Below are 12754 nucleotides of genomic sequence, written 5' to 3'. Positions count from 1 at the left end.
GCCCAGCAGGATGGGCATGGGAATCACCTCTGCGCTGCACACAGGGGAAACTGCACCCTGCCACACCAGCAAACTTGCAAGCATATACCGCATTTATATTCCACTGCTTCTCTACAAGTGATCTCTCTTTGATTGTTTGCAAAAAGTTGAAATCAGCTTTACATTTCTGAGATGTGAGACTGTCACAGGGAAGAAGAGCACTCAGACATTAAATTCTAACAACTCCTAAAATTGCTTCTCCTCTTGCAAGATTTTTTCTATGTGAGACCATCTCCTAAACAATAAATTTAATGTCTGGCATGTTTGAAATGTATGTATCTCCAAGATCGTAAGTCCAAACTCAACTCAAATCCTCGTTAATAAACTCTTATACTGTAATACTATGACACTAGTAAGCACTTACATGCTTAGCTATACAGACCTATACATCTATGTGAAAACCAAGAAAACAATTAAACATATTCCACTTACTTTAACATACATATAGTCTAAAACTTCTATTTCCATCCCATATCTCCTGCAACAGACATTTTCAGCACTATCAGAGGCAGCTGGTGTTTCCTTTCCAGGCAAAGCAGGCTCAATCTCCATGGAACACATTTCCATCTCTCTTGTGTTGGTGTACACTCTCTCATAAGGCAACTTGGGAATCTCTCTCTGGTTTCCCCAGCAAAACAACTGAGGTCATCTGCTTTAAAGATACTAATGAATAACCCATGGAGTCTGCAGGGAGTAACGTGTGACAAGCCATGTTGGGGCAATGAATTCCCTCATTGTTAGACTGCCTCATAATATTTTTAGGTTATTTCTACAGCTCTACAAAGCTCAAGAGTGTCCTCCTGTAAACCACACAGCAGTTGCAAAATTCTCTTGTCTTGTGATAATCAAATGGAAGAATTCAAGGACAGCAGTGGTAATTGGAGCAAGAGTTTATGATTTTCATAGCCATGGGTATGTACATCATTCAAATGAGCAGTCCCTGTTTTTCCATCTTTAGGGCTGCCAAACTAGAAACATGGAGTTTACATCTACCCATACAGCACCTTGGAAAACAGCATGACAAATCACATGGCAGCTGCCACAGACACAGAATGAGAGCCCTTCAAAGCACTGCAGCTTCAGCCCTCATTTGATCTCAGAGCCAGGGCTCCCATCAGCCACAGAGCAGCAGAGCCAGCTCCCAGCCTCCCACTGCCTCCCGAGAGCTGAACAACCCAACAAGGCTCCTCTGCCAATGGCCAGGGGCAGCGAGCATCACCCCAACAGCCTCACCCACCTCCAGCCACACCTGAAGCCGGGCCAAAAGGAAAAACTGAAGGCCTGATGAGCAGTGAGGGAAATGCAACAGCTTTCAGGATGCTCAGAAAGAAGCCACAACTTTCACCAACCAGCATGGAGCTGACAGACACAAAAACACAGCAGCATTCTGCACCCTGACTGACTCTGCTCCAGCTTAATCTTTAAAATGCTCCCTCAAACCATTCATGATCATGGGGACTTTTAATTAATATTTGTTTTTTGGTATTATGTTTGTACCTTCTTTTCCCTCAACATTCCAAGAAGCTTTACCCCAGCCTCGAGTGCCTCCATAGCATTATTATTATTATTCAGGGAAAGATCCTTCTATTATTCCTGGCTAACAGGCCAAAAAAACTAAATCCACACCACTGAGGAGGACAGAATGTGTAAAACACAAGATTTCTGCTTCTGTAAGCAATCCATTTGCACCTTCTTCAAAATTTACATTAAAATTTGCAGATGCTCACATTAAAAGTTGGGTCAATATCTGCAATCCACAGACATTCAGCTGAAGTCTTTAAACTTCATTAGCAGTGCCTAATGTTTCCTGTGCTTACCTTGGAGCTCCTTAATATCCACAATTCAGCAAGGAAGGCACTCTCTAATGTAACCACACTGACTACTTAGCCTCTTTAAAAAAAAAAAAAACCATAAAACAAAAAACTCAACCAAAAGAAATAAAAAAAAAAAAAAACCAACCAAAAATAACAACAAAAAACCCCACCCAAATGGTTTTAACAGCATTGACTTCTTTATATTTCATTTGTATATAAACAGACTGACAGATAGAAACAAACAACTAAATACTGCAACTAGCAGCAAGCAAAGCAGCTGTTCTGTGACAGGAAAGGCCCAGGTTATGACCCGGATGCCCAGGAAGATCCCAAAATCACCAAGATCAACAGCTTGATAAGTCTGTGGTTTTCATGTTTGTGCAGTGCTGGGCAGCCCAGCTTAATCATCTCACACATTTCACATTTGGCTGGAGCAAACTGCAAACACAGACTGTGCTAAAAGATGAGTGGCACCATAAGATGGCAGGGTCCTAAATGTGCAAGTTTCTGCTGAAAATTCACTCTGGTTATTAAACATTACACCTGGGCTTCAGGTAGACAGGTCCTAACCCATTGCAGTGCTGCATACACTGAGCTTTCCTCAGAGAGCTGGACAAGAGACATCCCCAGGATGTTTTGGTTTGTTCTCCTGCACAAATCATTCCTAGCAGCTGCAGGACAGCAAAGCTATTTCTCTGCCATAAGAAGAAATAAAGAATAAAGGGCTTGATCTTTCAGGTTTATGTGCTCGATTTCGAAGCATAAAATTAAGCAATGTGTGATTACTCACACAGGATAAAGAGAAAACTTTGCAGTATCAGCCTTAAGTAAAGCCAGGGTTAAGCAAAGCCAAGAACAAGGAGGAAATTATGCAGTCCTGGGCAAAGGCGTAGCACTGCTCTCTACCAGAAGTCACCAAAGCCTTGCCAATAGTGTTGGCAAACAGAGCTTTAAACCAATCACACAACTCCAGCTTCAAAGTGAAGCCAGCAAAAGGGAAAGTTACTGTACACAGAGCCAGTGAATTCATAACACTTTGAATTTTCTCTGTCTCCCACGACTTTTAGGTAACAGGTTTAATTTCACACCTAGTGCATTCCCACTTAGTTAAAAATCTTGATACCAATTTGAGCGAGCCAAACTCTTAGAAACACCATCCCTGTTCCAGCATACCTTGAGTGGGGTTATGGCCCATGGAAATAAGCAGAAAGACACAGTTGGATGAAAAAGGTCAATGTCACAGACACGATGCAAATTTCCAAGAACCATGGGTTTATTTCTGACCATAACACCACATTTTCTTGCAAAAACAACCACCTATTATTATGGACACAGACAGGCAGCTCTTCCTTGCTATTTCAGAAGCAGAAGGTGCATTGTGCTGCCCCAGCTCACTGGAGTAGCTTGCTAATGAAGCATCAGGAGCAACAGCCCTGCCCAAACGCTGCTCCTTGGCCCTGGGCCCAAACCGTGCTCAAATCCTCCCTGCCAGAGCCAAGCACCACACACAGCAGCAAACACTGCTCCACTACAGCGAGCACAAATTGGGTCAGACACGACCTCTGCACCTCCCAGCACAGAGAGAAAACCCAGCCAGGCCCAGGAGCTCAGACTGTGCTCATCCCTGACTCCACACACACAGCAAGGTGAGGGGGCTTCAGCCAAGAGGCACAAAACAAACCCTGACTCACTTCTATCACAGCAGCTCTTGCTGCCTGACAGCACAGAGCAAAACTGGCTCCATCATCTCCCCTCTAGGCAAGATGCATTTCACACCACTAACACCTGTGCATGTGCTCATATACACGTGCAGCTGTCAAAGACCCCAGGAATACAAGCAAAACTTCAATAATTACATATTTCTTTTGTGTATTGTGGTATTTTTGGGGTCCCCTATAGCAGGAAGGAAATGATGAATCTGAGCATGAATCCATGCTCTTAGAAGGCTAATTTATTATTTTATGATACTATATTAAAGAATGCTATACTAAACTATACTAAAGAATATAGAAAGGATACTTACAGAAGGCTAAAAAGATAATAACGAAAAAGTCGTGACTCTCTGCAGAGTTCTGACACAGCTGATGGTGATTGGCCATTAAGTTAAAACAATTCACATGAAACCAATCAATCACCTGTTTGAGAAACAATGTCCAAACCACATTCCAAACCAGCAAAACACAGGAGAAGCAAATGAGATAATATTGTTTTCATTTTTCTCTGAGGCTTCTCAGCTTCCCAGGAGAGAAATCTTGGGCAAAGAGGATTTTTCAGAAAATATGATGGTGACAGTGTATAATTTCTGCTGACAAGGAACAAACCCCAAATTCAATGAATGTGTATAAATTACTGCATGAATACAACAAATAATTATACATTAATGTGTATAAATATCTAAAGGGTGTTGTCGCCTTATCACACAGGCTCCATGCTGTTGTCTCCTATCACAGAAGTTCCATACCTTTTTAGTGGTTCTCGTGGGCAGCTCCTCAGAGCACTGACCCTTTCTTCCTCACAAAGCAGCCAACTGACCCCAGCTCCCTTCTCACCTAGCCAATCCACTCTTTATAGCATCTTCTTCTCATTGCTTACACCTGTGGCCTGTTAAAGTCAGGCCTGCTCCTAATCTTTGCTAATTGGCCCAGCTGCAACTCCTTAGGGGTGAGATTACTTTCTACACTCTCTTTATTTCCTTATATTCTATCCCCCTACACAAGGGGAGGTGCCCAGAACAAGGACCAGGCTCTCCTCAGTGTGCTGAGCTGTACAACATGAGCCAGCAGGAAGGAACTGATGCTCAGCAGTTCCAACCCAATATGAGGAAGAACTTCTTCAGTGGGCAGTGGAACTCACAGAGAGGGTGTGGATCCCCCTCACTTCAGATATTCAGAACCGCTGGGACACAGCCTGGAGCCCTGAGCCCTGGGATGGCCCAGATGACCCACTGTGACCCACTCTGTCATTGTCAGTGTCCCCATAGGCCACCCCAGGCTCCTGGAGGTCTGCACAGCCCCAGGGCAGGCTTGCCAGCTGCACACTGCCTTCCCTCACAGCACAAACACCACTGCTAAACCTCACTGGCACTTCTTGCTTTTTAAAAATCCTACTAAAAATAGGCTGCCCAGAAACTGCAGCCATGTGATATTTGGACATTTGTGTGACTTCCTCCAATTCAGCTGGCTCACTGAGCACATTTCAATAACAAAAATGCTTTCTTTTCAAGACAGATTAGGCAATGAGTCTCATAAAGACAAACTACTTTGTTATTAAAACACACGGAGAGAATTAAACTCCCAAAGACCCCACAAGCAAACCCTAAGAGTTGGGTACATCTGTCTAAACCCTTACAACTCAACCTGGAGCGCTCTGTCTCACCCAAAGATAATAATGGTGGTCATTACACACATTTTCTGATATAGCAGGAACTTGGTAGCACTTTATCTGATCATTATTCATCTAAAAAAATAAGAGTAATCCATTACTTAACCCATCTGGTACATGCTATAAAATGCAGTAGAAAGAGACTGCAAATAACCAGTGGCAGCTCCATGTACAGACATTACTATTCTGCAAGCATTGCTGGTGACAATTTGGGGTGGGACACAATCCAACATAATCCACTAATATTACCAGGTAAATGTTTTAAAATGGCACTCAAATAATTGAAGAAATAAGACCAAGTATTATAAGTGGGACATTCACAGTTCTTTACATGTAACAAATAACTCACACAGCTTTCAAGATTAGGCCTACAGAAGGAAAAAAAAAAAAAAAAAGAGCATTTAAAAATATAAATCGATTATCACCCCTCCCCAGAAGCAGCTCCAAACAATGCTGCAGTGTTCCATTGGGACTGCAGGATGCCCCCTCCCAGCAGCTGTCTGTGGCCCCAGCAGGGCGGCCCCATCTCCTCCCCCAGACACGCTCAGCACCCAGGGCAGCACCTCTGGGGCACAGGGGGCTCCAGCTCAGACCAGGGCCTGCCCTGCTCCCCAAACCTCACATTTTGTTTCACCAACAGATTGCTGACATGTCACAAAGAGCTTTCTCAGCTCCTGCAGCTGCTGTGGCTGACATGTGGCTACAGAGAACAGGGTTTTTACAAAAACACAGTAAAATGTCAAGGTTGGGTTAAACCAAGTGTTGTTGGACTGTTGGGTAGTTATATGCTCAGCACCTTTAGTTTAAAGGCAGTAGGAATAAAAAGGGTGCACAGCACTGTGACTTGTCACTAGAGCTGCCACTGTGTTCGTTCCAGGGACACAGCAGGTCCCCAGGCAGGGAAGAACTGGAATATCCCCTGTTCTGTGGCTGTGCTGGGTTACAGGAAGAGGCAGATGCGGTTGTACAGTATCCTGTGAAGGCTCCTGCCATGGGGGTGCCATTCCTGCACAGCCAGGTTCGGTTCTGCAGGGTTTGGTGCCAGATTTGGCTCTCTCAGCCCTGAACTGTGAGCTGCAGGCAGGGCAGGAGCCCCAGGAGTGCCACCCCTGCACCCTGCAGGGACCCAGCTGTCACCTTCTGAGACACGGGGTGACTGCCCAGGGCTCACAGAACATTTAAATCACATGCAGCAGTTCTGCTGTGAACTGTGGAACATGTACAAGTTTTCCTAAGGATATTCTCTGATGGATCTTTGTACACTTTCAAGCCTAATCAACAGGAAAGGAGATTTAATGTGTGAAGGAGAGAGCAGCTAACAAGCTCTAAGTGATGTCCAGGTGTTTGAAAGACAAAGTAGACAAATTCATTGGTAGAATTGCCTTGTTAAGGTTTGGGGCTTGACCTGCTATCTCAGCCCTGCTGGGAGGTTCCAAAGCTTGGGAAAGGATCTCCACTGACAGAGGACACACAGAATGCAGAATTTAGGGGCCACAAGGACGTGTGGCAGAACCCCCAGACAAGGAAGGAACTAACAGAGCCCACCCAAGCAACTGTGCTGAATCTGTTCTGGCTGGGTAACTCCAGCAGGGGCAGACCCTGACCACAGGCACACCAAAACCAGAAATCACCAACCCAAAAGAAGAGACAGACTGAGCATGCAAGAGTTAGCATGAGAACCAAGAGAATCATTCACCAATAGAAGACAGAACACTAATTAATAACGGAACTAGGTAACTTGTAGCCAATGAACATTAATACCTTTGTTGGCTAAACTGTATAACTAGTGAGAAGTTTTGGCACTTTGTGGATTTGCCACCCAGCAGCCCTTTCTGAGCAGAACTGTAGCTGTATTTGACTTATTTAAAGTCAAATATCTCAACTCTGTTTGGGGATTGGCCTCTTCCACACTGGGTGAAAGAATCTACTTTAAAACAAGTCAGCACAGCAATATACAGGACTATATAATTAAAGCAGCTTTTTTTAAATCCCAAGCAAAGCCCACTAACAGACACAGAAATTTTGAAATATCTCCATTTTCCCTCCCATGCTCAGGTTGGTTTTTGCTGCATTTCCCTCCCCATGTAGCACCAACATGCCCAAGCAGAGCCATTCCTTGGTCAGTGTCCCCTGTTTGCCATTTTTGCTTGCAAGCAGCCAGCACAGGTGAGGAGACCAAGCATTGTGACACCCCTGGCCTCACCCCCAGAGCCACAGCTGCAGCCACAGGACACCAAGAAAGGGCCACTTGCAGCGCTGGGGACAGCACAAGCAGCTTTTGTTCTTGCAGCTTCCTCTGACACTTCCCTAACTCAATTTATTGCTCATAAACCCTCAAACTCAACCATTCCAAGGTCAGCTACTGAGATCAGCTTGCCCAGGCCATGCTCTCCAGTGAAAACTGTTTACTGAGTCTTCTGTGTTCAAAGGAACACTTCACTCACTAACACTGAAATTGCATTAAGCCCTATGCTAGGACCAAGCTAGCTGGAGCCAGCTCCCCCTCATCTCAAACATAATGGAAAGGGAGGAGCACATTGGTAGCAGCAAGAATGAAAATGCATGAATCTCTAACTGAATGGATAAATAAATAAATGAGTGCACTGTACACAGCCGTACAAAGGGGAAACAGAAATCCCGAGAGGGCAAAGCAGCACGCTCTAGGAAAGCACAGCATGAAAGAGAAACAACTCAAACCCAGGGAAAAATAGATGGAAACAGAGGAAGAAATGTCACCTCTTCACTCTGATCTTAAAAGAGGCAGCACAAACACAGCGTCTGATCTGCTCTGTTGATTTCTGTGTACAGGCGAGAAGAGCATGTGTTGGGGCTTGGTTTCACACCCCTGAAACTCACAGAGGTGACTCGAAACACAAAACATGGCAGCTCCAGCAGATGAGTTCCAGTTCTAGGCAGAGCATTCTCCCCTGCTCTTAATTTCCACAGAAATCAAATTACACTCAACAAAAGCCAGTACATGGCCTAGATTGTCCCTAGCGATTTTTATGGGTCAGCATGTATCTGCTGTTGGTCAACAGCTCCTGAAATGCTGAAATGGATCAGTGACATCCAAGCACTGCTCAGTGGGGCTACAATGACCCAAGAAACACACCAAGGTTCTCCTAAGTCTGTCTGCACAGTCAAAGAACCAAAACTTCCAGAAATGAACTTACAGCAAGACCACTGACCTGCTAGAGGTATAAACCCAACAGAACAAGGCTCAAAAGCATCATGTTTTCAGTAAGAATGCCTGAGATGTGGAACTGATTGAAGCTGCTTCCCCCTAAAACTAAAGCTAATGCCCTCAAGCAGAGCCTGAATTTGCAGAGTCACTGGGCACAGAATACAAAGCCTCATGGTTTGGGCCCACTGCTCACAACTAGTTTGTGAGTGCCCTTGAGCCAGTCCTTTAACTTAAATCCAAATTTCTAGATTAACTACAACCATGTCCAACTCCATGTCCAACTCCAAGGCTGGCTATATGGCCACCAAATTTAGAAACACATCTGGATGAATCAGAGCAGTAGGGCTTTCACAAGAGTGGAATGACTTCCTCAAAAAATCTATATAGCTGGTTTCTAACAAAAAAAAAAAGCTTGGAAAAATAAGAGTTCTTTTCAGCTATTTCAGTATGTGGTTGGGAGAGTGGGGGCTAGCTTTATGTTGGTAGGCAAAGAACCCAAATTTGACGGATAACATACTGGCAAACTGGACAGATTGGAGCAGAGAGCCCCACTTCCACCAGCCCCAGCTGGAAATAATCTGTTCTGCCATTCTCAGGCAGCACCTGAAGAAATGCTGACAACTTCTTTGCAACACTGCTCATCCAGTCATCAACATAACCTCACCAACAACTGCTGCAAGTTACACCAACACAGGCACCTGAGAAACACAGCCAGGTTGGGCTGGGGCATCCAGGGGGAGAGGGTAAAGGAGCTGCCCTTGCTCCAGGGCACACAGCAGCAATGATGTGCTGAAAATTCATCCCTGACCCTGCTTGCCAGCAAAATATCTATGCCAACCCCATATGCTAAGGGCTGATACTACTCTGGAAGCTCTGGTACTTTAAGCAGCTGCCCTGAATGACAGTCTCTGCTTAGCAGTTAAAAAAGCTGTGAAACACTCTCTCTGTGCCTATGTATGTCTCTAAAGAGGACAAGAACAGCCTGGTGTGTGAGAGGAGCACAAACACAATCCCACTGGCCTGCATCACCCAGCGAGTCCCTCCTGCACTTGTCTCACTTTGTGTTTGCTCTTTTTAGCTCAGCACGCTTGGACCTCAAATCATTATTTATGTTAGCTAATCAAGGATGAGACACTGAATGCTGCTCAAGCAGCAGGCTGCCATGACTTGAGCAAGGAGCCAGCAGAGAGGGAAGACAGCAGAGTCTCTCCTGAGCGCCCAGCAGGTTTCCCACCCTGGCCTGCCCATCTCTGAGCCAGGCCCTCCTCAGGAATTACAAGGGGCCTTGAGCTTCCCACTCTAACACAGCTCCAGGACAACAGCACACCCACATTTTTTGGAGCAGCTTCTGACAAAGGATTCAACCACTCAGTGAAGAGAATTCAAGGTCAGACAAAGTTGGAAATGAAAAAAAAAAGAAAAAAAATCAAGCAAGTAGTCTGAGCTACACTCTATGAGACATTTTAATTCCGTAAGAAGAACATCAACAGAGAGGGAGAAATCAAAACCACATTTCTAAAGTAACTCCTTACACAGAGAAGGTCTGTTGGGGGCCTGGAAACTCTGCAGTAGCACTGCTCCCTTGACCAGAATGGTAAATTTCATCCCTTTGGGACAGTTCAAAGAGGTATTCTTGTATGAGACACACAACACCAAGGTGTGCCATACCATTAATGTAGTCAGTATTCTTTTGGGGGTGAAGGCAGGCACCCCACCGCTGACATTCAATCTGTTCCACACAAATATACTCAGACACAGACAAGCAGTCTCTGTGAAGGGACTGTCCAGTTTGGTTTGCCCTCATGCAGCCGCTGTGCTGTCCCACCACTCCTGAGTGGGAGGACTCCACAAACAGTGACTTACCCATGCCAGAACAAAAGCTCTGTTTCCTTTCCTGCCCTGCAGAGTGCTGGACTGGGGATAATTCTGGAGTATTTCACTAAATGGCTCAAGGATCTAGATGGCGTGGCCTTCCTACCAACACTCTGATTGTGCAAGCCTTTCGAAAGTAGTATTTGGAGTTTGCCATGCTGTATTGCCCTGCTCAATTCCAGTGACCTCTGTCATCCCTTCTGCCCTTAAAGACCTGTTGTCTGTCATTTCTTTCAGATTTATGCACTAGCTCAAGGCAGAGCAATGAAAACAATGCATTGCTAGGGGTGAAAACAACCATTTGCACATCTCAATTTGCAGGCTTTGCCATCAAGATGCGCAGGGCAGTAACTGTTTCCAGGCAGAAGCTGATGAGATACTAACACACAACACTAAAAAGATTAGAAAAACGTCTGATTAAAGAGCATATGAGAGTCACGCTGCGCATCACTGCTGACTGCAGGGCTTCTGAACGACTGCCAGAAGAGCATAATCCAAAGGTGCAGTGTCACCAAAAAGCGTAGCTGAACAGCAAAGCCGTAGAATGTCGTAGAAGCCGCTTTTCCTCAAGGAGCGGCGCGGCGCTCCCGAAGGCGATAACCGAGCGGCCGCACCGCGCTGCATCCCGCCGCTGCCGGAGCCGGGCATGGCTCGGCACGGCACGGCACGGCATGGCTCGGCTCGGCATGGCTCGGTACGGCACGGCACGGCGCTCCCCGCGGGCCCGGGGCCCGAGCCCTCCCCGCAGCAGGGCCGGCACCCAGCGGCTTTGGGGAGCGGCCCCCGGGATGCGGCCCTGGCGGGACCGGGACTGGCAGCGCCGGGAACGGCAGCTCCGGCCCCGCACCCCGCGCCCCCGCCGCTCCGCCGGGCCGCGCTGCCCGCCCCGCGGCCCCGCCGCCCCCGCAGCCCCGGCCCCGCCGCCGCCCTACCTTCGTGTAGAGCTCGGAGGCTGCCATGGCGCAGGGCGCGGGCGGGCGGCCCCTCTGCGGCAGCCCGGCGGCGGGAGGCGGAGGCGGGCGGGAGCAGCAGCAGGAGGAGGAGGAGGAGGATGCTCAGGCGGCGGCCCGCGCCATGTTGCTGCTACCTGGCGGGCTCTGAGCATTGTGGGAGCGGCGGCGGCGGCGGGCAGGGCGCGGGGCGGGCGATGCCTCCCACCGGCGGGCGGGACGCGGCCCCGGCCGAGCGGGGACTCTGCCGCGCCCGGAGCCCCGCAGGGGGATCGGGCAGTGGGGCTGCGCCCCCGCGCCCCCGCTTTGTGCCACAACCGGTATTCCTCCTCTCCCTTAGCATTCTTTTTTTTTTTTTTTTTTAATTCATTTTATTCTTTCTCTGCTACACTGAACAAATTACTCGTTATGTCATCAGGGATATTTATCATTTCCTGCTGGAGGCGCGGAGGAGGCTCCACACCGCGGGCAGCACCAGGAGCAGGGAACCGTCCGGTCCCTTCCTTTCACGGGCACCCATTCTAATCCCACCTTTCAAATTGTTTACAATCTCCTTCAGCTGGATTGCATCTGTCATTCAAACCGTTACTGAAGGCACTGAAGGGAAATGGGCCCAAACCAGTTCCTTCAGTAATTAAGTCCATTCTCACCAAGACATGGAGGTACACATCTTTGAGAAGTTTAACATCGATGTCAAATGGGAATGAAAAGCGTTGTCCGTGTTCCAGCAAGGTCTCAAGATGACACCCAACTCCTTCATGATTCATTAATGACTGTTTTGTACAGCTCCGGTTACGTCAAAGGGTTCTTTTGACAGCAGAACTGAAGCTATTACTCGCTTTCTCTATTTTCATTTTCCACCTTGGAAATGCATCCTTCTAGTCCAAGTGGTCCAAAATACAAAACAAGTTTGAGATAGGTAAGTTTGCCACACTCTCCACCAAAGTGCTTTTGCCTATTTATCCTCTCTCAGAATTCAGCTGTGTATTCAGTGGATTGTATCTGCACTGCCCCTGAAACTCACAACTACCAAAGAAACAGACAAACCTGTTTACAGAGAAACTGAACCATGAAAGCAACGGGTCAGAAATCACTCATCAATTTAGTAACAGAGAGAAAACACTATCCTGACTCTCAAAACAAACACTCCCAATAAGTGCTTAGCTGGACTTTATTGCTGCTATCTGAAAAGGAGATGGAGAAAGTAGCAAGAACAAATAGGAAATAGCCAATATGAAAATATGTAGCTTACCCAGAGTTGTTTGCATTAGGTGCAGATACATGGCCTTCACAGCTAGGAAACTAAAGTTAGTAAACTCAAAATAGAGATTAAAAAACCACTGGTTCTGCTGAGAGACTTCAAAATAATGTGAACAGAATTTTAAAAATACATTCCTTCCCATGTTCTGCCAGCATGTCCAGGCTTATCAGCCGCGATTGCTGTTGCTGTCCCACAGCAGGAGGCTCAGTCCAGCAGACCTGGACATTCACTCTCAGTGCTATAAAAAGCTCAG

General features: G+C 46.8%; 1 protein-coding gene across 4 annotated transcripts in view; it reads right to left on the bottom strand.

The window, feature by feature from the left end:
• The window catches only part of MYO5A (myosin VA), a 97051-nt gene extending 85641 nt beyond the window's left edge, over positions 1 to 11410 (bottom strand). For 3 of the 4 annotated variants that reach the window (XM_064722689.1, XM_064722691.1, XM_064722690.1), the window contains exon 1: positions 11223 to 11410. In XM_064722689.1, the coding sequence (XP_064578759.1) occupies positions 11223 to 11249 (27 nt within the window). In that variant the 5' untranslated portion in view covers positions 11250 to 11410. The remainder of the gene's footprint in view (positions 1 to 11222) is intronic. The other variant, XM_064722692.1, reaches the window with a different exon arrangement.
• Between the last annotated feature and the right edge of the window lie 1344 nt (positions 11411 to 12754).

This window comes from Zonotrichia leucophrys, chromosome 10, assembly GCF_028769735.1.
Source record: "Zonotrichia leucophrys gambelii isolate GWCS_2022_RI chromosome 10, RI_Zleu_2.0, whole genome shotgun sequence".
NCBI classification, from domain to species: Eukaryota; Metazoa; Chordata; class Aves; order Passeriformes; family Passerellidae; genus Zonotrichia; species Zonotrichia leucophrys.
Note: the sequence above shows the minus strand (reverse complement) of the source record. Positions and strands in the feature narration are given on the sequence as shown.